The sequence below is a fragment of the Dermacentor andersoni genome, chromosome 3 (genome assembly GCF_023375885.2).
Source record: "Dermacentor andersoni chromosome 3, qqDerAnde1_hic_scaffold, whole genome shotgun sequence".
In the NCBI taxonomy this organism is placed as follows: domain Eukaryota; kingdom Metazoa; phylum Arthropoda; class Arachnida; order Ixodida; family Ixodidae; genus Dermacentor; species Dermacentor andersoni.
The window spans coordinates 13,591,023-13,617,459 of NC_092816.1; the positions used below are offsets into that span (position 1 = coordinate 13,591,023).

At 44.7% G+C, this 26,437-nt stretch overlaps 1 protein-coding gene across 3 annotated transcripts in view; it reads left to right on the top strand.

Annotated features, from left to right (window-relative positions):
• melt (ventricular zone expressed PH domain-containing protein melted) overlaps positions 1-26,437 on the top strand; it is a 143,696-nt gene that overhangs the window by 84,598 nt on the left and 32,661 nt on the right. For all 3 annotated transcript variants that reach the window (XM_050169736.3, XM_055065611.2, XM_055065612.2), the window contains exons 12-14: positions 14,684-14,819; positions 15,325-15,464; positions 19,431-19,559. In XM_050169736.3, the coding sequence (XP_050025693.1) occupies positions 14,684-14,819; positions 15,325-15,464; positions 19,431-19,559 (405 nt within the window). The remainder of the gene's footprint in view (positions 1-14,683; positions 14,820-15,324; positions 15,465-19,430; positions 19,560-26,437) is intronic.

A 26,437-nucleotide genomic window follows, 5' to 3' on the forward strand; every position in this document is an offset into this window, starting at 1 on the left:
TGCATATATACGCCGTTTTGAAGGTCTCGCTAGGAGCCAGAGGTGGCCGGAGGAGCAGTGGGCTACAGTATTGAGCACATGTCTGAGCGGGGAAGCGCTAAGTGTCTTTGGGAGATTGTCACCGGAAGATGCGTCCAGCTACCCCAAGGTCAAGGCCGCTCTCTTGAGGCGTTTTCGATTCACCATTGAGGGCTTCAGAGAAAAATTCAGGAGCGCAAGATCAGCAGACGGCGAGACCGCTGCGCAATTTTCGGCAAGGCTGAGCCATTATTTTGACCGATGGATAGAGATGGCCGAGATAAGGAAGGACTACACTTCGCTTCGCGAGATTTTGATTAAGGAACAATTTCTTAGTAGTTGCCACCCAAACTTGTCGCTTTACCTTAAGGAGAGGAAAGCTGAGTCACTTGATGAAATGCTGGGACTGGCCGATCGATTTCTTGAAGCACAAGGAGGCACTAACTTGGGAAAGGTGAAGAGAGACGGACGAGAAGACGCCGCGAGAATTGAAACTGACGACAGGAGAGCCAGCCAAAGGGTGCCACCAAAATGTTACCTTTGTGGTAGGACGGGGCACCATGCAGCACAGTGCAAGAGCAACTTTGTGGGCGGGAATGGTCCCGTTTGCTTTAAATGCGGTAGGAAAGGGCACAAGGCAGACACTTGCCAACAGAGATCGAAGGAAAAGCCTCAGGCTTCATGTGTTTATGCACCTGGCAAGGCAGACAACCAGGAATGTATCCGCGACGGATACGTTGAGCTAAAGAATGGCAACAAAATTCCTGTGGTAAACGCTGTAATGATGACACAACCGCAATTCCTAGTCGAGGGAATGCCTGTTGTTGCCGGCAAAATAGGTGGGAAACCTGTCACTGTACTACGCGATACGGGAAGCAACACGGTAATAGTAAGAAGAAGCCTTGTCAACGACGACCAGCTAACAGGGGAAAGTAGTCCAGTTTATTTAGTTGATGGTACCGTGAATATGCTACCTGAAGCTCGAATCCACGTCGAGACCCCCTATTTCTGCGGCAACATCACCGCCCTTTGTATGCAGGAGCCCTTGTATGATGTGATACTAGGGAACATAGAGGGTGTTAAAGCACCGGACGAGCCGTCTAGCGAGGCAACGAAGGAGACGGATGATTTACCGGCAAGGAAGGAGGCGACCGCTGCCGCCGTAACAAGAGCCCAGGCGAAGAGCGCTGGAAAGAAATTTGAGAGGCTGAAAACGCCCGACGTAGAAGCTACCCCCGGAACAGCGGGAACATACGCCGGGGCACAAGAAAGAGACGAGTCGTTGCGACACTGCTTTTTGCAGGTCGGCAAAAGGCTAACCTGCCGAGATCAGCAGAGCACGATCGAGTTTAGGCAAGAAAACGGGCTTCTGTATCGCACATACACAGAGCCAAATGGAAGGAACGTTCAGCAACTAGTCGTTCCGAAGGAACATCGAGAAGCCGTACTAAAAATGGCCCATGATGGGATCATGTCCGGGCATCTGGGAGCTCAGAAAACAAAAGATCGCATCATGGAAGAATTTTTTTGGCCAGGCCTTACCGCCGACGTTAAGAGGTTTGTGGCCTCTTGCGATATCTGCCAACGCACGACGCCTAAAGGAAGAGTACCGCATGTGCCGCTGGGGAAGGTACCGATCATAGACACCCCATTTAAGCGGGTCGCAATCGACATTGTGGGGCCTATACAGCCACCATCCAGAAGCGGGAATCGCTATATATTGACTCTTATGGACTACGCGACAAGATATCCGGATGCGGTCGCCCTACCGAGCATCGAGACAGAGCGTGTGGCTGAGGCTTTGGTAGAAATGTTCTCCCGTGTGGGAGTGCCTAACGAAATACTTAGCGATCGTGGATCTAACTTTACATCAGAACTGATGAAAGAGGTCGCCCGCCTCTTATCCGTCCGACAGTTGCACACAACGCCGTACCATCCCATGGCCAACGGCTTGGTGGAAAAATTTAATGGGACCCTAAAGCTTATGTTAAAACGAATGTGTGCAGAGAAGCCGAGAGAATGGGACCGCTACCTGGCCCCTTTGCTATTCGCCTACAGGGAGGTACCTCAAGCAAGCCTTGGGTTTTCCCCCTTCGAGCTCTTGTATGGTCGGCACATCAGAGGTCCCCTAACCATTCTAAAGGAGGTTTGGACGAACCATGCCCTAGATGAAGAAGCAAAGACCACATACCAACACGTGATCGACCTTCGCAACCGTTTAGAGGAAACGTGTCGATTGGCACACGAAGAGCTCGAGAGGGCCGGCGCTCGATACGCGAAGCTGTACAACCGCCAAGCAAAGCAGAGATCGTTTCAGCCGGGAGACAAAGTCCTAGTCCTGCTACCGACAGAACAAAACAAGCTGCTTCTGCAGTGGAAGGGACCTTTCGAAGTAAAAGCAAAGAAAGGTGATGTCGACTATACCATCGAGACTGCAGGAGGGCCCAAAGTTTTTCATGCCAACCTGTTAAAAAAATACGAAGACAGAGACGGCACACAAACGTCAAAACAGAGTAATGCAATAGTTAGCGTCACAGAAGAAGAAGGGAAAAGCATTCCAGTGCCAGAATTCGTGGAAAATGAGACTTTCAAAGACGTGAAGCTCGCGCCCCGCCTGACTGCGACACAGCGACAAGAACTTCTAGACGAAATGAAAAGGAGAGCACCGATCTTCTCCAATGTCCCAGGGAAGACAGACTGGGCCGTATGCCACTTAGAAACCACGACCGAGGCCCCAGTAAATGTCAAACAATATCCGCTGCCGTTTGCTACTCGAGAAGATATAGAAAAAGAGGTAAAGGAAATGGAAAGGCTCGGGATAATCGAAAAATCAGAATCGCCTTACAGTTCGCCAGTGTTGCTGGTGAGGAAGCCGGACCAGACAAACCGGCTGTGCATAGACTTCCGCCGCTTGAATGATGTATTAGTGGCAGATGCAGAGCCCATGCCTAGGGCTGACGCTGTTTTCGCCACAGTCGGAGACGAAATTTTTCTCGAAGATGGATTTTACGAAAGGATACTGGCAAATTCCTCTGTCGGAGGACTCGAAGCCCAAAACAGCATTTTCCACCACAGCGGGACTTTATCAATTTAGTTTCATGCCCTTCGGTATAAAGACCGCACCCGCTGTTTTCGCCAGATTGATGCGTCGAGTCGTGGAAGGGATACCAGACGTGGAGCATTACTACGACGACGTGCTCGTCGCCAGCGCAACGTGGGAAGACCACCTTGCCTCGTTGAGTCAACTTTTCGAGCGGATCCAGGCCGCCGGTCTGACTGTGCGCCCGAGTAAATGCGAATTGGGCTTGGAGGAAATTGATTTCCTTGGACATCGAGTCGGAGGAGGAAAGCTAGAACCATTGGGAAAGACTTTAAACAAGATAGAAGCAGCTTCACGGCCGAAAACGAAGAGACAAGTGCGCGCCTTCCTTGGACTGACAGGCTACTACAGAGATTTTATCCCGAGTTACGCCGAGATCAGCGCACCGCTTACGGAGCTAACCAAAAAGGGCGAGAGAAACATAGTAAATTGGACGCAGATGCACGAGAAGGCTTTCCAAGAACTGAAGAACAAAATCTCCAGCGCTCCGATTTTGCGGCTTCCAGATTTCAGTAGGCCGTTCGTGCTACGCACAGACGCCTCCGACACGAGTCTCGGAGCAGTCTTAATGCAAGACCACGACGGAACACTTCACCCCATAGCCTATGCTAGCAGGAAACTGCTGCCTAGAGAGAAAGCCTATAGTACGATTGAAAGAGAATGTCTAGCGCTCGTGTGGGGGATACAGAAATTCTCGGTGTATCTCTATGGGGCCCCCTTTGTCGTCCAGACGGACCATCAACCTTTAAGCTACTTGAGACAGGCGCGACAACTGAACAGTAGAGTGCTTCGATGGAGTTTGTTACTCCAAGAGTACCAGTTCACCATAAAACACATAAAGGGAAAAGAAAATGTGGGAGCGGATTATCTGAGCAGATTGTGAAACAGATATTCGGCAACCATAGATTGGAATGTGTAACCATTCTGTGTTGATACCAAGCGACTTTTGTGGTATGATGAATATTATAAAATAATATTCTAGAAGTGGGGGGCAGTGTCACAAAAGTCGCGTTATTTCTTCAATTCTCCGCCCCCGCATCCTATGTATACACGCCTATTAAGCATCGCTTCTTAAAGAATGGGCCGCAAGCCTACGTGCCGCACAGTTTCGCAAACGGTGGAGAACGTGATCTTGGGTGCATCCAGAGCACGTTGAGCTACGCGTGTTCGTGACTGCTGTAATGTGTGAGATTAATTTGTTCATCGGAGAAGGTGACCGCTGGTAGGGTTGAAACCTTGGTGGCTACACACCCGGGCTACGTGAGGCTGGGCGCATCCGTGGCTGTTGTTTTGTGTGTTATTAGATTGCTTGCCAGTGAAGGTGACCGCAAGCAGAGTCTAAACCACGGTGGAAGCAAGCCCGGCCTACGTGAAGCCGTCTTCGTCCGCAGCTATTGTTTTATGTGTTGTTAAATTGACTGCCGGTGAAGGTGACCGCCAGTGGAGCCCGAACTACGGCGAGGACCAGTGTGCGCGTGTGTGATCCATGTCTAGACGACAAGAGGTGAACGCTGGCGCCTCGAGAGGTTTATAAGAACGCGCCGATCCTACACTTCACCAGTCTGCTCCGGGGACGATAAACGAACGCCGAGCAACTCCCGGGCGAATAAGCTGCCGACATCACGCCCCGACACCGAACACCGCCAGCCGCCGTGGAAGCCAGCCGCCGACGTCGAGGCGCCAACTTCGAGGGTCACTTACGGGCCGCATCGGTTGGGACGGACTGCCGGCGCGCCCGGTTGACTGTATGTCGCTTTTGATTCTGTGGCCTGTGGACTCTAAATATTTGCCTTCTCGATTACTGTTTAGGAATCTAGTTGGAACTGATGTTCATTGTTCATGTTGCGATTGCACATAGTAATTGTTTAACTTGTTTACACCTGTTTTTTTTTGGAATTGTCACTTTACTGTTTCCGACTAACATATACATATCCACTATAGTTAATAACGCCAGTTTCTTTTGTTGCTGAGCCATCACATTAAATTACTGCTTTTGCTTGACTTCATCAGGCCTTTGTCTCGTTCACGACGGTAATTGGCGAAAGCCAGGCACCAGACTCCACCCCCTTATGCCACTACTCAGGAGGAGCTAACGCATCGACGCTGAGTCGTGACACCCGCACCAAATGTACAAACCATGTCTGACTGATCGCAGATGTGTTTGCTGCAGCTTAAAGAAGGCATCGTATAAGCGCCGTCCAAGCATATATAAAGGCCGCTTCCAAGGTCGCCTGGTGTACGCACGGCTCAGAACCATATTGTTCTGGCGGCCTGTCTCGCCACTCTTAGGATTTGCCTGTGAGCGAAAGTTGCAATATATTTTTTGGTACATGTATATGCTAATGCGCTCTTCTCACACCTGATGACTCGGCCTTTGGGGGCACAAAAGACGAGGACGTAGCAATGCCAGCTCGTTCTGAGAGCGCTTCTCTGATGCCGGGGGCAAGCAGACGCGACCGTAAGCTAATGAGTGGATCTCGTAGATTCTCAGTAAGCGCTCAAACTTTTTTAACACATGTTTAAAGTGTGTTCTAATTCGTCGAAAATATATTGTGTACCTATCCTCATTCCTGGCTGCATACACACAGGAGATTCCAAAACCAGGATGTTAGAGCCATTGAGAAATACTACGCTGCGCTACCTGTCGCGATCAGACAAGCCCGTCTATCGCAGATAATTCAAGCATGTTTTCAGGCATGTAGGATCGTCTGGGCTGGAATTCTCCAACGTAAGGTGGCCTCACAGCTTGCACGGTTATCTGACTGAGCTAGCTTGGATGCTCGGTTGCCATAGTCAGAAGTTCAAATCCTCGTGCTTTTTTTTTTCTTCTTTCCTTTCTTTCTTTCTTTTTTCTTTTTTTTAAGCTGCAGGTGGGAAGCTCAAATTCACCTTCTCCACTACACTACATCTCCAGGCTTAGAGTGGTCCCACTAAGCTTCAACAAAAGACACTCCCTCATCAGAACACGAATTGGCCTCCCTGGTGCAGTATTCAGCCACTCCCTCCCAAATGACTCATTCGATCAACCAATGGTCCTCAGTCCCCAGCAGCTGTGGAGCACCTGACCAAGGCGGCGGTTAGGCCTGTAACAGCAGAGTGTGCTAAGAATCTCTGGACCCGGACAGGCCGCCAATGGAAACTGACCCTAGCAACGTTTAACACACGAACTCTCTCGAGTGAAGCTAGCCTAGCCTCTTTGAGGAACTATCAGGCATTGTTTGGGATATCACTGGCCTCGAAGAACTGGTGAGACTTATACAGTGCAGACAAATGGCCACGTCCTCTGTTATAGAGGACTTCCAAATTAGAAGCAGTATGGAGTTGAATTCCTAATCGATAAGGACATAGCAGGCAACATTGACAAATTCTACAGCATTAATGAGAGGCTAGCTGTTGTCGTAATCAAGCTTAATAAAGGTATAGATTAAAGGTAGTACAAGCCTACGCTCCAACATGCAGTCACAATGATGATGAAATAGATCAGTTTTATGAAGATGTTGAATTAGCGATGAGAAAAGTGCAAACTCACTATAATGTTGTAATGGGCGACTTCAAAGCAAACGTGGGGAAAAAGCAGGCTGGTGAACAAGCAATTGGCAACTATGGCGTTGACTCTAGGAACGCTAGAGGAGAGATGCTGGTAGAATTCGCAGAAAGGAATAAGCTTCGAATAATGAACACTTTTTGAGGAAGCGTAGCAACAGAAAGAGGACCTGGAAGAGCCCTAATGGTGAAACAAGAAATTAAATTGATTTCACACTTTCTGCTGATCCCAGCATAGTGCAGGACGTAGAAGTTATAGGTAGGGTAAAGTGCAATGATCGTAGGTTAGTGAGGGCTAGGATTCACCTCAGTTTGAAAAGAGAAAGAGCGAAATTGGTCAAGAAGAAACAGGCCAACTTGGACGCAGTAAGAGTAGAAGCAGACCAATTCAGGCTGGTACTTGCAAACAAATATGCAGCCTTAGAACAGAGATGAAAATGACATAAAGGTAACAAATGAAACTGTAACTAGGCTGGTTTCAGAAGCAGCATTTGGGAGGTAAGGTGCCAAGGCCACCACATAGGTAAGCTCTCCCAAGTAACAAAGGACCTAATAAAGAAACGACAAAGCATGAAAGTGTCCAACTCAAGGAATGAGATAGAATTCGCGAAACTGTCAAAACTGATCAACAAGGAGAAAATACGGGATATTCGAAACTATAATGTGAGGAAGACTTGAGGAAGCAGTAAAATATGGACACAGCATGAAATCATTGAGAAGGAAACTTGGCATAGGACAAACCAAGATGTACACACTGAAAGATAAGCAGGATAATATGATTCAGAAGATCATATCAGAAGCGGAAGACTTCTATACTGACCTGTACAGCACCCAGAGCAACCACGATACCTCCATTCAAAGTAGTAATGAACAGGTTACAGAGGCCCCTTCTGTATCTAGCAATGAGATTAGAAGGGCCTTGCAAGACATGAAATGGGAAAAAGCAGCAGGAGAAGATGGAATAACAGTCGATTTAATCAAAGATGGAGGAGACATAATGCTTGAAAAACCGGCGGCCCTTTGTTCAAACTGTATATTGACTTGAAGGGTCCCAGAGAACTGGAAAAATACCAACATTATCATCATCATCAGCCTAGTTACGCCCACTGCAGGGCAAAGGCCTCTCCCATACTTCTCCAACTACCCTGGTCATGTACTAATTGTGGCCATGTTGTCCCTGCAAACGTCTTAATGTCATCCGCCCACCTAACTTTCTGCCGCCCCCTGCTACGCTTCCCTTCCCTTGGAATCCAGTCCGTAACTCTTAGTGACCATCGGTTATCTTCCCTCCTCATTACATGTCCGGCCCATGCCCATTTCTTTTTCTTGATTTCAACTAAGATGTCGTTTACCCGCGTTCGTTGCCTCACCCAATCTGCTCTTTTCTTATCCCTTAACGTTACACCCATCATTCTTCTTTCCATAGCTCGTTGCGTCGTCCTCAATTTCAGCAGAACCCTTTTCGTAAGCCTCCAGGTTTCTGCCCCATATGTGAGTACTGGTAACACAGAGCTGTTGTACACTTTCCTTTTGAGGGATAGTGGCAACCTGCTGTTCATGATTTGAGAATGCCTGCCAAACGCACCCCAACCCATTCTTATTCTTCTGGTTATTTCAGTCTCATGATCCGGATCCGTGGTCACTACCTGCCCTAAGTAGATGTATTCCCTTACCACTTCCAGTGCTTCGCTACCTATCGTAAACTGCTGTTCTCTTCCGAGACTGTTAAACAATACTTTAGTTTTCTGCAGATTAATTTTCAGACCCACCCTTCTGCTTTGCCTCTCCAGGTCAGTTAGCATGCATTGCAATTGGTCTCCTGAGTTACTAAGCAAGGCAATATCATCAGCGAATCGCAAGTTGCTAAGGTATTCTCCATCAACTTTTATTCCCAATTCTTCCCATTCCAGGCCTCTGAATACCTCCTGTAAACATGCTGTGAATAGCATTGGAGATATCGTATCTCCCTGTCTGACGCCTTTCTTTATAGGGATTTTGTTGCTTTCTTTGTGGAGGACTACGGTGGCTGTGGAGCCGCTATAGATATCTTCCAGTATTTTTACATATGGCTCATCTACACCCTGATTCCGTAATGCCTCCATGACTGCTGAGGTTTCGACTGAATCAAACGCTTTCTCGTAATCAATGAAAGCTATATATAAGGGTTGGTTATATTCTGCACATTTCTCTATCACTTGATTGATAGTGTGAATATGCTCTATTGTTGAGTAGCCTTTACGGAATCCTGCCTGGTCCTTTGGTTGACAGAAGTCTAAGGTGTTCCTGATTCTATTTGCGATTACCTTAGTAAATACTTTGTAGGCAACGGACAGTAAGCTGATCGGTCTATAATTTTTCAAGTCTTTGGCGTCCCCTTTCTTATGGATTAGGATTATGTTAGCGTTCTTCCAAGATTCCGGTACCCTCGAGGTCATGAGGCATTGCATATACAGGGTGGCCAGTTTCTCTAGAACAATCTGACCACCATCCTTCAACAAATCTGCTGTTACCTGATCCTCCCCAGCTGCCTTCCCCCTTTGCATAGCTCCTAAGGCTTTCTTTACTTCTTCTGGCGTTACCTGTGGGATTTCGAATTCCTCTAGGCTATTCTCTCTTCCACTATCGTCGTGGGTGCCACTGGTACTGTATAAATCTCTATAGAACTCCTCAGCCACTTGAACTATCTCATCCATATTAGTAACGATATTGCCGGCTTTGTCTCTTAACGCACACATCTGATTCTTGCCTATTCCTAGTTTCTTCTTCACTGTTTTTAGGCTTCCTCCGTTCCTGAGAGCCTGTTCAATTCTATCCATATTATAGTTCCTGATGTCCGCTGTCTTACGCTTGTTGATTAACCTAGAAAGTTCTGCCAGTTCTATTCTAGCTGTAGGATTAGAGGCTTTCATACATTGGCGTTTCTTGATCAGATCTTTCGTCTCCTGCGATAGCTTACTGGTTTCCTGTCTAACGGCGTTACCACCGACTTCTATTGCGCACTCCTTAACCCTTTCGCTGTCACGGACGTACCGGTACGTTATCGCGCTTCCCCCCCACAGTGTCACTGACGTACCGGTACGTTCTCTATCACGCGTTCAAAATTTCGCGCCTGAGCGCAAAGCTGGCGCTCCCGGACTTGGCCACGCCATCTGTTGGCTCTTCCTACAAGTTCGTATTTTCGCCCCGACCTGTGTTAATACATGTATTGAAGAGTACGGTGCGACTGCCACGCCCCCCCTCTCTTTTTGCTGAGTGGCGCGGTGGCTCCGCGTTCGCTAGATCATGCGTCGCGCGCGTGTGGTTATGGGTTCAAGGGTTGTTCTGCCATCTCCGCCGGTTTAAAGGTTTTTATTTTTCTTCTGTTGGTGCGTCTGCTACGGCGCGTCAAGTTAAGGCGCACGCGTCGCCGTTGCCTCTCCGAAAAGAGTGACTCGATTGCTGCTTTCGCTCTCTCGCCGCACCCTCGCTTCCAACTTGCAGCAGTAAACGTAAAGCCCTTCGAACTTTGTTTTAGCCTTTTTCCATCTCCCTCTTCTTGATAACGCAACGTCCCATTTATCTCCGTTGCGCGGGCGACTGAAAGCGCATCCTCCCTGAGCGCGGTTACTTTCAGATAGCTGAGCGGCTCGAGACCTTCGTCTGTTCATTGGAGCGGTGGCTCTTACGATTCAGAATACGAGCTGAGCTCGGATTTGGACTCGGACAGCGTCTAACGCGACGAAGAGATGAGTTCCGCATGTTGAACGGATGTTATAGTCAGGCTGATGATGATGATGATGTTTACTAATAACAGCTGCAGGACATTGAAATGTGCATATTGCATTGACTATGTTATTTGTATACCAATCATAATCAAAAATAGATTGCTATGTTCATTCCCTGTTATGCTCGTTCCCTGAAACCAAGCCGACACTGGGGGTGCGTCACGGCCAGAAAGGTCCGACAGCGAAAGGGTTAATGATGCCCATGAGATTGTCGTTCATTGCTTCAACACTAAGGTCCTCTTCCTGAGTTAAAGCCGAATACCTGTTCTGTAGTTTGATCCAGAATTCCTCTAGTTTCCCTCTTACCGCTAACTCATTGATTGGCTTCTTGTGTACCAGTTTCTTTCATTCCCTCCTCAAGTCTAGGCCAATTCGAGTTCTTACCATCCTGTGGTCACTGCAGCGTACCTTGCCGAGCACGTCTACATCTTGAATGATGCCAGGGTTCGCGCAGAGTATGAAGTCGATTTCATTTCTAGTCTCACCATTCGGGCTCCTCCACGTCCACTTTCGACTAACCCGCTTGCGGAAAAAGGTATTCATTATCCGCATATTATTCTGTTCTGCAAACTCTACTAATAATTCTCCTCTGCTATTCCTAGAGCCTATGCCATATTCCCCCACTGACTTGTCTCCAGCCTGCTTCTTGCCTACCCTGGCATTGAAGTCGCCCATCAGTATAGTGTATTTTGTTTTGACTTTACCCATCGCCGATTCTACGTCTTCATAAAAGCTTTCGACTTCCTGGTCATCATGACTAGATGTAGGAGCGTAGACCTGTACAACCTTCATTTTGTACCTCTTATTAAGTTTCACAACAAGACATGCCACCCTCTCGTTAATGCTATAGAATTCCTGTATGTTACCAGCTATTTCCTTATTAATCAGGAATCCGACTCCTAGTTCTCGTCTCTCCGCTAAGCCCCGGTAACACAGTACATGCCCGCTTTTTAGCACTGTATATGCTTCTTTTGTCCTCCTAACCTCACTGAGCCCTATTATATCCCATTTACTACCCTCTAATTCCTCCAATAACACTGCTAGACTCGCCTCACTAGATAGCGTTCTAACGTTAAACGTTGCCAGGTTCAGATTCCAATGGCGGCCTGTCCGGAGCCAGGTATTCTTAGCACCCTCTGCAGCGTCACAGATCTGACCGCCGCCGTGGTCAGTTGCTTCGCGGCTGCTGGGGACTGAGGGCCGGGGTTCGATTGTTGTATTCATACTATTATTATACTAATCCACAAAAAGGGAGATGTTAAAAAATAAAAAAATTATAGACCCATTAGTTTACTTTCAGTGTTATATAAAATATTCACCAATATAGTCTCCAATAGAATAAGGGCAACACTGGACTTCAGTCAACCAAGGGAGCAAGCTGGTTTCAGGAAGGGATACTGTACAATGGATCGTATCCATGTCATCAATCACGTAATAAAAAAAATCTGCAGAGTTCAATCAGCCTCTCTATATGGCTTTCATAGATTATAAAAAGGCATTTGATTCAATAGAGATACCAGCGCTCATAGAGGCATTACGTAATCAAGGAGTACAAGCCACTTACGTAAATATCTTGGGAAATATCTACAGAGATACCACTGCTACCTTAATTCTCCACAAGAAAAATAGGAATATACCTTTCAAGAACGGCGTCAGACAAGGAGACACAATCTCTTCAATGCTATTCACTGCATGCTTGGAAGAAGTATTCAAGCTATTAAACTGGGAAGGCTTAGGAGTAAGGATCAACGGCGAATATCTCGGCAACCTTCGATTTGCAGATGACATTGTCCTGTTCAGCAGCACTGGGGAGGAGTTACAACAAATGATTGAGGACCTTAACCGGGAGAGTGTATGAGTGGGGTTGAAGATTAATATGCAGAAGACCAAGACAATGATCAATAGCCAGGCAAGGGAACAAAGAGTTCACGATTGCCAGTCAGCCTGTAGAGTCTGTGAAGGAGTGTGTTTACCTAGGTCAATTACTCACAGGGGACTCTTATCGTGAGAGGGAAACTTACAGAAAAATAAAAATGGGTTGGAGCACATATGGCAGACATAGTCAGATCCTGACTGGAAGCTTACCATTATCATTGAAAAGAAAGGTGCACAATCAATGCATTCTACCGGTGCTAACGTATGGGGCAGAAACTTGGAGACTTACAAGATGCTCGAAAATTAGTAAAGGTCCGTGCAAAGAGCGATGGAATGAAGAATGTTAGGTGTAAGGTTAAAAGGCAGGAAGAGAGCAGCGTGGATCAGAGAGCAAGCAGGGATAGTCGATATTCTAATTGACATTAAGAGAAAGAAATGGAGCTGGGCAGGTCATGTAATGCGTAGGTTAGGTAACCGGTGGACCATTAGGGTTACAGAATGGGTGCCAAGAAAAGGGAAATGCTGTCGAGGACAGCAGAAGATTAGGTGGGGTGATGAAATTAAGAAATTCGCAGACTCTAGTTGGAATCGGTTAGTGCAGAACAGGGGTAATTGGAGATTGCAGGAAGAGACCTTCGTCCTGCAGGGGACAAGAGCAGGCTGATGGTGACAATGATGTCGCTACAACAAAATGCCATTTCATTGCAGCATAAAATTGAGCAGAAGTTTTCTTTAATAGCTTTTTGGGTTAATGTTGTTATGAAAGGCAATGGAATTTTTTTGCCCCCATAAATTACTTTTTTGGACCACTTAATTATGCAGAAACGTTTGCAGTCCATGCCTTGTCCAAAAAATTCAGTGAGCAGTTGTGCAGAACAGTTTCATCTGCAATAAACTTATGAATAAATTTCATCTGCCTCAACAACACATTTCAGTTCTGTGGGAACAAATTTTGCATTATGCAAATAATTTAAGTGACCCTACACGATTTATGTTGAGTTCTACTCTTTGCTGCATGATGTATACCTCCATGCACCAGACCAAAAATAGTTGTTGCAGGGGGAGAGTCTGCCCCTCCCACTAAAGTTATATTTCGAACCCAGCTCTGTTGATGGGGCCCACCATCATTTTGTAACAGTTGACTCCAGAAAATAAAAGCACTGTTCAGTAAGAACAGTCCTAATATTAAGGTTTATCCAGAAATCGATACAATACAAAGTCCTTTTGGTGTGGAGCTTCACTTTTGTAAAACCTCAATAGTGTTTAGAATGGAAACAGCGCAAAGTATTCCTTGTCTGAATAATTTGTACTTTTATTCTAAATCTTCCGAGTACCAGGTAGCCCAACACCAAACTCTCAATGGTGTGACATTTCTAGCCTCCATACCTCTTAACGCTTCCCTCCTCACACAAGATAAACTTCTTCCTCTGTCCCAAGAACAAATGTATTATTATTATTATTCGATGTGAAACAAGTAATTAATGGATAGAGAGAGAAATAAAGAAGGGAGCAGGTCGGTGACTGCCACCGAAAGGGGCACAATGCCTGCCTACTCTTCAGGAAAAAGGCTATAGAAACAGAAGTAGAATATAGGAAGAAGGGAAGTAAAGGAATGAAAGAACGAGATCACAGGTCACAAAGACTAAAATAAAGCAACGACAACGAATACAGTGCGGCATTAGGAACAGGAAAAAGAAAACGCAGGTCACACAAATAACAAAAGAATATGAAGGCGAATATGAATATGAATATTCACTTTAAATTCATTATTCATGTCATGTGGACGTAATACAACACATGCATCAGCATTAACTATCACAATTGAATGGTTAAAAGGCAGTGCAACATATATGAAAAAAAAAATGAGGGACAGGAGACTCAAGCGCTTGTGTTTCTGTCACTTTAGTGCTGCTCACGGTTGTAGAGTCCTATGAACTCACCACCATCTCACCCCATCATCTCAACATGTGTCAGCATCTCCTGCTTTGTGTCGCAACGATTCGTGCAACGCTTTGCATAACGTAGATGTCATCTACACTCTAGTGTGTCAAATTTTTTAGTTACTTCGGATCTTATGTTTTACCAGTTAGTGCATTTTTTCTAAAATGTGTGAACAAGGTTCTACTGCACTTTATCATCCTTGACATCAAACTGACTCTCCACCACTGTAGTTCTGGCACGAAATTCTTAAAGGGGAAGTTTACCTTGATTTTGGTCTGTAACATCAACATTTTTCTGCCAAATTAGTGACAATAAGGTTTTAAAACAATATTGTATCCACCTAAACTGACTTAGTGTTGCTTTGTTCTAAGCTTCAGTAAGGCATAGCATGAATTGATAGGCCTTTCATTTCTGCTTTTTTCTGTCCCACATTATTTTGCAGAGGATATCGGTGTTTGAGCCATACCCAATGCGAGATGCAGTGCAGCACTTCTGTGAAAAACACCTAGACAAGATCAAAGCATACATGCAGATAATTTTCGTCAAGCTCCCACTGCCATCTAAGTGCACCATCGAAGGTCAGTGCCTGATTTATTACTGTCATGCAGATTTCTTCAAGCTTTAAGGTCAAACTGCCAGAGGAAATATAACGTGCCACACTGTTGCATTGTCGTCATGAGTCTACAGCACAAAATGTAGACACAAATTGGTAGGACCTAACTCAAGTGCTTGTCTTGTGACCTATGTCGTTGCGTCGGTGGTTTGCCGCTGTAAAGCTATGAAAATGTCATGCCAACAAGGTCAGAATTCCATCAGTATTATCATTGATTCAAACATGTCATACATATTGTAGTGAGAAAGAGCGAGTAAGCTTGTCCTGATCAAAAACCTTTTTAACACACAACTGTAAATAAATTGCCAGATACTAGTACATATATATATCAGTATGTCTAGTTGCCTCTATGTCATCACTGCTGGACCTTAGTGCACCACTTCACAAGTTATTGACAAAGAGAGAATTTCCCTTGGTGACCACAAAGACCCAGCTAAAGAAACTCTTACTCTCTCTTTTTGCCTGGACAGAAAGGCGTGCCAAGAAGCATGCCATTCTGCAGTTTGCCTGCCAGGGTAAAGGGGAGCACTGCCTGTATAACAAGAGCCTGTTTGTCATGAAAACCAAGAATCCACGCATATGGATCCACCTAATGTTCCTTGCACTGCAGGTAAGTGTGTCTGATTGAACTAGTTCAGAACCTTTGGGCCATGGCCATGTGTGTGACATTGAGGACATCTTGTGTGTGTCAGGGATCATAATAAATAAATGTAACACTTATATTTCAGCTCTTTATTGTTTTTGTCCAGAACCGGGATAACATAAAACTATTACAGTCTGTTTTTATTCCAATGTGCTTTCATTCCAAATCCACCATTAGCCCTTCATAATGCAAGGGCTAATACATGAATCTGTTTGTATTGATAACTGTGGCCATTACATGTGACTCAGCCGCTAACATACCAATGTCTTTGCATTTTGTAGTAATATGTGGTCTGCAGTTTACTGTGCTTAAAGGGACCCTGAACCACCCCTCAGGCTTGGTGAAAAAACACAACCTGCAGGTAGCATCTCAGCCAAATTTTGCAGTCGTGCACAGCGCGTGGATCTCACAAGCAGAGTGCGAAGTCACCTTTCTCTCAAACGCTCTCTTTTCAACAGAATCCTGACTTTTTTCTGGACACTTTATTTTGTAATAGTACGGCAGATTCTTATATGCAGCTGCTGTTGGCCTATAGCTAACGTCAACCAAGAATAATGTTTGGATCAGTGTGCTTCTTCCTACCGTTACTGTGTATTTATTAATGCAGTTTGATAAACAGGCCGAGGTAAGCGAAAATGGGCTTTTGAATTTCGAGAATAATTATCAGGGTGTCTACCAACTGGGAAAACCGGGAATTCTGAGGGAAAACTCAGGGAATTTGTGCTTCTATCAGGGAAGTTTAGCTGTAATTTTATTGAAAGGGTCGAAAGTCGAGGTAATGCTGGCTGAAATAACAGACAGGAATCATAATGGATCATCTTTGACGCCCTGCCGTCGGCTGGAGGAGTTGCCAATGTACAGTCGACGACCAACTTTCCGTATTCGCTATAATTTGGACTGTTTCGCGGCACCACCGCGTGCCCCATAAAGTCAATGTATCAGAACGTCTGAAATTTCGGACGTAAGAACTCTTCTCCATCCGATTTTCTGGAGGTTTTGCCGTGACCGCATGTCCGAAACGGCATTAATCAAAGCCACCACTGCTGCCATTTTGATTACCTTGCCGCCTCAAACCGGCGCTCTTGCACGCAGATCTGCTGGCAGCCGTAGCCACCACGGCGGCAGCGCTAGGCCTAGTTGCTTCGACGTTCGCTATGAAGCTTCTCGCCATTGGATGCCGTGTTTTTTATTGAAATAATTCGCTGCTGTCAGCAATGGCACGGACTCCGCCTTTGTGGTCCTCGCGATTGGCTTAGAAGCTTGGAAAGCATGATGCGTTGCATAATGCCGGTTCCTGAAAGTCATCTTCGCCTCCGTACACAAAGTTACTTGGTGAAGCATACGCAAAAGCTTTCCTAGGTATACTTTGTGGTGCAAAATACATTTCTTGAAAAGGGACAGAAGAAAGGAAGGCAGTGAAGCGCTTCACTGTCTTCCTTTCTTCTGTCCCTTTTCAAGAAATTTATTTTGCGCCACAAAGTATACCTAGGAAATCTAAGCACCAACTTGCCAAGAAGAAGTCCTTTTGGCATACGCAAAAGTACTGCAGTGCAGCATAACAAGCATGCGAAGGGGCTATTGCCATGGTGCACAGTGTGTATTCCTTAATTACACACGCGTGCACCCGGTATTTCCTGTCACAGTATGAGCACCGATATGCCTAATACGTGTACCGGCAGGCCTTCAGAACGTTTTCGAATGTGCCTGTGGCTGTTTGAGTCCTTAAGGGCAGTAAATGACATGCATTTATTTTTTCCAGCTGGCCGATTTTTCTGATGTTTTCGTGGCCTCTAGGGAGTTTAAAAATATCGGACGTGGACTGTGCAACTGACCAAGAAGATGTTTCAAATGGTCCATGGGGCGAACGAGTGGTGGAAAGAGGAGAACAGAAAGGACCTACGAATTGAGGAATGAACGGGAAAGGAAGCGTGCTGCCGCCGTTTTTAAGGAGCTTGAGCTCAAAAAACCAAGTGTTGGCTGATGCCGAGATGCAGGTGTCCCTCATCCAAACCAAATAACTTCTTTAAAGCAGTGAAACGCAACACTGAGGCGTCGTGCGCAGGCTGAGAGTATATCAGGGCAGTTGAAGTTGACTTACGAGCTGTTGAGAGAAAATCTCAATTGTGACAATGTTCGGGCCTCATACCATTGAGCTTGCTATCAGTTGATAGAAATAGCTCATATTTGAAAATATCCTTCTGTATGCATCTCCTTTTCATTCGTATTTGAGAATGTTCGACTCGATTTGCAATTTTTTTCGAAGACATCTTATGTGCTGTGCATTTTTCTAACCTCTCCCTTCTCTTCTCTTTTTGAATAACATAAACACTACTCCTTAGTATTCAAATTGGACTAAGTCGTGTTAAAAAATATTTTTCATGTGCTTACTGGAGAGTAACAGCATCAGGCAATATGGTTTCAGCCCGTCTTGACATAAAACATAGTTCTGCATCACTCAGGGAATTTTGCCAGGCAACTCAGGGGAAACCTGGAAAACTCGGGGAATTTGGAAATGTCAACTTGGTAGACACCCTGATTGTGTATTTCTGGGAGAAACCAACTATCATCTGGTCACGCTCGTGTGCGGCCGCCTACGTAGGTATTAAACTTTGGCTGCTCTGCTTATAGGTGTCATAGCCATTGGGTCTCGCCATTTTTGACTAGTTTTCAACAGTCAACTAACCTCGAACTACATGAACCTTAAGGTCAGACAACACGTATGCTTGCCACTGCGCGCTCACTCCTGGCCGTTCCTGGTTAGACGCCTTGACAGACTTCGCTTCGTAATCAGCCATTGGTAGCGCTTCAAAATGCACAAGTTGAATGTGGCTACTATCCGTCAGTCAAGCTGGTGCAGGACAAAGCCAGTCCACACCACGTAGCACGGCCAGACTGGAGCATATGAGTGCACGCGCACACTCAAGCCCAGTCGTGCGGAAAGCAAACACTGCAATTGCATGTACTAGCTGCAGTCTGCTATGTAGTGTAGATACCACGACTGCCATGGGCTGCCATGGTGAGTCTAGTGGCTGAGCGCACTGCTACAGTGAACTAAAACTGTAGCACTGCGACTCGTTAAGGACAACCGCGTTCGGTGTGTCGTAGGCACCAAAATTAGAAATAGTGGCATCTACATGAACATCCAAAATCAGATTTGGACTGTGCGGCACGGTGATGTTCAGTAGGCGGAGTGTTGTAAGCACACCTTGCTCCGCCATAGCCTTCCCAGTGCATATCATTGAAGAAGGAGCAGAAGCACTGTGAACGGTGTGTTTTATTGCCAATAAGCTTGCTTCTGCTGAACGCATTGAAGAACTTGTTGCGCCAAAGTATTTATGAAATAGTCTAACTTCAAATGCATTTCTCAATTTTGATAAAAGCTGGTTCAGGTAAATAGTGTAGTTATGTGCTGATAGAATTGAATGTAAGCCTATAAAGACTAGACATAGTGTTACGTTGCATTACTGGGATCGATACCCAGTACCTCCAGCAATTTAGAATAAAAACAGACTGGAATAGTAATTCAACATTATCTCTGCCTAGCTTGCTTGTAGTTTTATGGTTTCTAGCAGATTTTGAGCTTTAATTAAGTTGCGTATAGTATGCTTCACCGTGTAATAAGGAAGCATGAAGCTGAATTCATCTTGGTATTGGTATTTCTATCTGCGTCTTTCCACATTTTGATTATGATGTGTTAGTTGCTGCTGTAAATAGACATGCTTGTAGCTTGCAACTCGTTGCTGCTTTTGTTTGGCTTTTGTCCATTATATACACTATTTCCTTTCCTCCACCTACTCTTTCTTGTGTCAAGAGTAGACATGTTACATTTTCAGGCATTGTGCTATCCTTGTTTTACTGCCTAGTATACTCGTAAGCCTTCTTTTTTCTCCTTTTTCTTTTTCTTGGTGCCTACTTTGAACTCCTGCTACCTAGGCTCGTTCTACAAGTGCCCTGAGTACGCGTGAGTCATCTGTAAGCAGCCTGAAAAATTGCTGGGACACACTGAAGTACGATAACAAGTCATTCCTAGCCTTGGTGACCTCATCATTCCCATCTGCAAAGGTAACTTCTTCATTCTTTGCTCTGCTCTGCTCTGCTCTGCTCTGCTCAGTGGCTATGGTATTGGGCTGCTGAGCACGAGGTCGCGGGATTGAATCTCGGCCACGGCGGCTGCATTTCGATGGGGGTGAAATGCAAAAACACCCATGTACTTAGATTTAAGTGCACGTTAAAGAACCCCAGGTGGTCAAAATTTCCGGAGTCCCCCACTACGATGCGCCTCATAATCAGAAAGTGGTTTTGGCAGGTAAAACCCCATAATTTAATTTGAATTTATTTACTCATGACAACAGCAGAAGTATTACTGCATCATTGAACAGAAAACGAAAACTGTGGCAATCCAGTTTGGCCTGTGACCTTGCCCGACACTTTCTTGCCTTCTTAGGCCTGTCTTCTAGCACAAGTTCTCTGGTTAATTTTCTAAGACGAATGAGAGGCATGCTAGATTGAGATCACGGTAGCAGGGTGCTTGCATAACATTGATGGGGGCTTTATAAAAGTGTTCACCTTCTCTCGCATTTCAGTTCACAATCATTTGTTACCTTTGTTATGACACGAAATATTTGTAGGTCTGATTTTAATATGAATACAGTAAAACCTCATTAAACCGTACCCGCTTAAACAGTAGTTTCATATTAAAGGTAGTAAAGTCAACTCGTTTACTCAGCGGCCATTGAACATAATGTGTTTTGTATCTGCATAAACCATACCAGCTTATTGTGTACGTATTGGTTAACACATAGTGCTTCCACTTTTCGTCGTGCAAACACGGCAGTGCGTCGTCTCCATCGGGCAGCCTGGCAGAACAACAAGCCTCAGAGATTGGAACAACGGCCTCCAAGCGCCCTGTGCGTTTGCGCGTGAAGCCACATCAACATCAACACCATTTTGGTGCCATGCCAGAGAGTGTTGGGGCATCGTGCAATCAAGGACTCGCATCATGCCGAAGCTCGGATAAAAAAAGACGCCAGGTGTTCATCATAGAAGAAAAATTAGCTATTGTTCGTGCTATCGAACATAACATGAAGAAGTTGGTGCTGGCACACAACAGGGATCTACTGTTGACTACGGTGTGTGGCATTTGGAATGCGAAGAAGTTGCTCAGCAGCGCTGCTGCGACTGCGAAAAGACGTCGGCTACAAGGTTCGACTTTTCACCGTTGCCTCTGTTGTTGGCGAAGTGTCGACTAGTGACCGTGATGAGGCCAACACGGAAAGCGACAGCATGGGCGGTTCAGGCCCAACAGTGGCAGAAGCTGTGCGTTACGTCAGCTTCATGAATGCAATCGTTGTGAGGAGTATAGCACCCCGCAATGAAAAAGGTGCCCCGTGACTTTTGCAGCGTTACTGCGCGCTTGCACGGACAATATGCAATGTAAAACAAGGAATCTGCCATGCGAGTGTTTGCCGAGAAGAGAGAGCTGGCTGAAAAACTGGCTCACTGCTTTGAGTTTGAGGACGCTGTCCTCGCTGCTAAGTTGCCGCGGCATGAAACAAAAATAAAGCTTTGGTGCACAAAGGGAATAAATACTGCATGTTTTTGCCCTTTCATCGCACTCTCTCTGAGTTCCGTTTCTGACAGGTAAGTGGGCGATCTCATGCTATTTCGGTTAAGCACTATTACTGTTTATTACATACTTTTTCTGACATCCGCCCAAGTACGGTTTAATGAGGTTTCACTGTGCCACCATTAATGCTAGCATGTGACAAATTGTCAAAGATGCTCTCATAGGCTTATTAGTAAACAAAACAAAAGGTCTTAGTTTCGCCCGAAAGGCAAAGCATCAATACAATACAATGGCAAATTAGTAGACAACTATACGAAGTAAGGATGGTAGTTTTATTGGCTGTGTAAACTTCTAAAGATAGGCATACTAACTAAATTAACAACCATAGGGTCATGCACGCACAAGCAAACATGAACACATCTCCTCACCGCGAAAACTTGCTGTCACAACGCTGGAGTGAGGAAGCGCGGCAGCAGCATTGAACGAACTGACTTGTGCTGCCTCTTGCATCAACACAAACTAAGCCATGAAAACGGCGTACGGCAGACTCTGTCCTTGTCACAGATAGCTTTCAAGATAGTGCGGCTTGGGTGGGGCACGCACGACTGCACCAGCATCCGCTGGAGTGGGACGCTCCTCCTCCCTCTGTAGCCGTGTGCGCAATAGAAGATGGTGCGCTTCCGCCCCGCTTTTCTCCCTTGTGTGCGTGAGATTGAGCCACCATCGCCGGCTTGCCCCCACACACTTGCACATACAGCGTATGGCACATGGTGACAATTTTATCACCCTTGGACTCATGGCAATGGCGATGGCAAAAATGTACTTGGAGTGTCCATATAATTGCTCTCGCAATAAAAGAATGAGAAGCCACAGTGCATTTTTACATGACTGGCCAACTACAGTGGACGTTGCATGTAGTGCACCAGGCCTGATCAGGCATAATTATAAAACACCAGGAACATCGGAGTAAAGACAACAACAAAATCTACATCAATGAGAAGCATCGCCAATCCCCTTTAATTAGAACGGGGCTTACCTACAAATTTAATGTATTGTGTAGTGTGCATGGCCACTGTGTAGGATCAGTCGCACATGAAATGCCAACATGCTTATAGGTGACCACCTGCATTTTTAGCCATAAATGGAGCAAATGACATGAATTTGTTTGTGTTAACAACTGCTGTGGCCTCAGTATGTGACTCAGCTGCTAACATACTAGCATACTTACTTTGCATTGTATAGCAATATTTATATGGACTGCAGTTTACTATGCATAATATTGCACCTATGTGCTGATATTGAATTTAACCCTTTAAAAATGAGACATATTGTTATGTTGCATTACTGGGATTGATACCAAGCACCTCCACTAATTTGTTATGTTGTGGAAATCAAGAAATCAGATGCAGAGATGTACTTTCAAGTTGTTCACTAGCAAGGCAACGATACACAAACAAGCCGAGTCTGATCCCACCTCAACATGTCAAATTGTTGTCTTTTCTCTTTAGCGCTACTCTTGGTTGTGCTGTAACAATATAAATACTCTCAAAGAATGTTTATTTTCTGTCTAAATGTGCAAAACACATCAAGAATAAGTATAACCGATGAAAAGAAAAAGTATCTTGTGGAAGCTTTTTCAGCAATAGGTAGGAAACACCAGGCTGAAAACTGGTAGTGGGCTTCACCCCAAGCCACCTGTGGCTTCGTTTGGAATCTGTATAGACAGCTCTTGTCACATGTGAACCATTTGCTTTACCTCGCATTTGTAGTACCACTGCAGCCGGAGATCTTGCATCGAGCTGTCTCCTATGACTGTGCTTTAAAAAAAAAAGTCACGTGCCAAACTTTTTCGTCATCCTGTGGACCTGTTCTAAACGAACAAATGATGCTTGCTACCTGTTGTTCGGTGTTGGCTGAAGACATTTAGCCAGAAACATTTTACTCAATACCGAATCTCAGCAAGAAAAAAGTTTTTGGTTGGTACATTTCCTGTAGGCAACACTCATCCATAGAGAGTTTATGAAAAGACAATAGAAGGAAGATATAGAAGGCACTTCAATGTTTCACCACAGCAAGAATCATGCAGCAGTGAAACAATTGGAGTTCCTTATATACTCTTGACTTTGCTAATTTTATATCAGTTATTTTTTACTGTGTCTAAAAGGTGAAGAAGGTATCGATTTTTCCCTGCGCAAAGAAAAAAGAAAATTGCTTTCTAAATTGAATCATTGGGATAGTCGTTGCTTTCTACCAGAGGAGGTCACTAAAGTTTAAGTTTAATTCATCACCAGATATGTTAAAAGCGGTGGCACAAGCTCAAATGAGAATGGAAGTGCTGTAGAGCCGGTAGCCACCACACAATTTTATGAAGGGCACTTTAATGTCATCGTGTAATACTGACAGCATAAGAGGTCAAGTTGAGGTGGTTGTTGCCAGAATCAAACCAATTGTGTACGAAATTGACATCAGGGATGTGAACAGAAATGCTGATATACTATAAAGTTAAGCCAGTAACAGATGCATACAGTGAAAATTTTGCCTGTGCAATCTGACAGGCATAGGCCTTCTGGGTGCAGTAGTACTCATTACAACAAATAAGTATGAAACCTGCAGCTGAGTGCTACTCAATTTAAAATTGCACTTCTTTTGGCAAAACTACTTCCATCTTGCGGAAGCAGTTCCATCCGAGGTATGCTGTGCATGTAGGCCTTGCAAGGTCATTTTTATGCTGGAAAGCTGCAAGTGCAGGCAGAGACCATGGTAACAAAATGTTTAATTCAAACCTTGGATAATTTGAACCAGTGTTTGCATGTTGAGAGGTGTAGCTAACAAACTGTCCTTAACAGCTTGTTTTCATCGTTACCCGCAGTCAGTGCTGGGCAGTATCGAAGATACATGTATCTTAGATACTATCTTATATACTTCTTGGGTATCTTGTATCTGTACCATGATACGTCTGGCAAGATGTGTATCAGTATCTGTATTTTCGATAAATGAAAGAATGTATCTTGTATATTAAGATGCAAGATACTGGCTATCGCAACATCACCGTGCGAAACTATAAATGTTGGCTGAACCCTGCTTCTGAAGCAGACACTGCTGCCACTAAGCCCCCTGAATGAAACTGATGATGGTGACCTGCTAGCTGGTCAGCATGCAGAGCAGCGATTACTATCAATTACAAAAGCTACAAGCAATAACCGATGACAGCATACTGCATAAAAAGCTATCATGTTGAGCAGCTAAAGCAACCCCAATAAATAGTTTCCAAATGAAAATACCATACTTTGAGCAAGTAAGACAAAAAACGTGGAGCACGCTTAAGCTTTGCCTTTAAGAGTGGAATGCGAGAGCATTCAAGGATCCCTGACTGCTTCTCACACTTCCTAGCAACTGCAGCTTTCGTAAACGTAATGTTTACCAGGAAACACTGGTGCCAAACACTATGCACGAAAGCAAGCTTTCTGGTAGAAACACAGCCTTTTGCATGGGCCGATCCTGGAGTTAGTGCGTAGCCACGCCAACAAAATTGCATCATTTTCAGGTATCTGTTATTGTTTCGCACGTTCAATATTTAAGACTGAGAAGATTTAACATAAAAGGCATGCGCTGTCAGTTTTGTTTCATGACATTTATTTGTGGGCTGTCATTCTCAAAATTTCAAGGAATAACTTTGTCGAGAATGTAAGACAAGGTATGAGCAACTTTAGTGATAGAATGGTGTGGCAATATAACGCACATATACTGCATGTCGTATAGCAAGGCGTGGCATGTACATATATTGTATTTACTTGAATGTGGACTGGCCCTGATTCTAAGCCGACCCCCGAAAGTCTGAAGCTAGAAACAACAAAATACTTACCTCGAATGTAGGCCGAACAAAAAATAAGAACAGCGTTCACAAAATGAAAACAGCATTTTTTTTTTTTTGTTTACACATACTGCAGCATCGGTGAGGCTATTGCAGGAGTGGGCAGTGAGGGAGTGAAGAAAAAAAATGAAAGCGAGAAAACAAAATACAGGCACAAAAAAATATGAATATCAAGTAAATGCAATGGTTTTCAAAAATTCTTGCATAGGTAAAGAGCGGATGCTTCCAGGTAGTGAATTTCAGAGTTAATAATAATAATAATAATAATAATAATAATAATAATGTTTATTTCCCATCAAGCAAGATGGAGGAGGCTGCAGGTAAAAGCTGCACGAACGAACGGCAGCTTGACAGGAGCCCGCAGCCCCCTCTACAAGGCGGCAGTAAAAGGGTTACAGAAAAGAACATCGAAAAACATACATAGGCACCGAAATGGACACTGGAAATGAACACAAAAATTATTCAATGAGAAAGATTAACTACCTTATACATAGTGTTGTCGTATTGCAGCATTAGTTACTTTTAAAATATCAGTGGTAGTTTTGGTGTAATTATTCAGGAGAGTGGGCAGGGTGAAGGACAGTTTTTCTGTAGAGTAGTTAGCCCGAGGGGTTATAACATTCCATTTTCAGTTCAATGGCCAATGGAAAGAAGCTGTGCTTGAACATCTCCGTTCGGCAAAAGAAAGGGATGAGGTTGAGATTATGAGAACTCCTAGTGATAGAAGGTGGACTAAAGTTCAAATAATTATTTAGTGTAGTGTAACAAGGCGCTCAGAATGAACCAGCGTGTGTGAAAATTTCATGCATTCTAAGCGGCGGCGAGATGAAAGAACTGTAAGACCTGTAGCTGTATAATGAGAAGGGGGAAAATCTCGGCTATAGTTGCGAAAAATGAAGCGCACAGATTTCTTTTGGACTGATTCTAATTTTTTAATGTCGGATTTATTATGAGGATTCCATATGATGCAGCCGTAATCAAGAATGGGGCGGATAAGTGTTTTATACATCAGCAGTTTATTATCCTTTAGAGCCTTACGCAATGAACGATGGAGGTAACCGAGATGTCTAAAAGCTTTGTTACATATGATATCAATGTGTTTCGACCATGACCTGTCATGAGAGAAATGAAGACCAAGGTATTTAAATTCGGTTACTCTTTTTAACTCTTGACCATGGAAAGTGTATCTGAAAAGTGATGGAGATGGGCGTCTGGAAAAGGACATGGAAACAGCTTTAGAAAAATTAATGTTCATTTGCCATTCCTTGCACCACCTACAAAATTTTGCAGATTAGTCTTTAAGTAAATCATGATACCTTGGTGGGTTAACATTATGATAGAGGTCGCAATCATCAGCGTAAAGATGAATATTAACGGACACGCAATGCGGCAAGTCATTAATATATAATAAGGAAAGAAGCGGGCCTAAAACGGAACCTTGTGGGACGCTGGATGAAACACTGACAGGAGAGGAAATAGAACCGTTAAGGTGCACAGACTGAG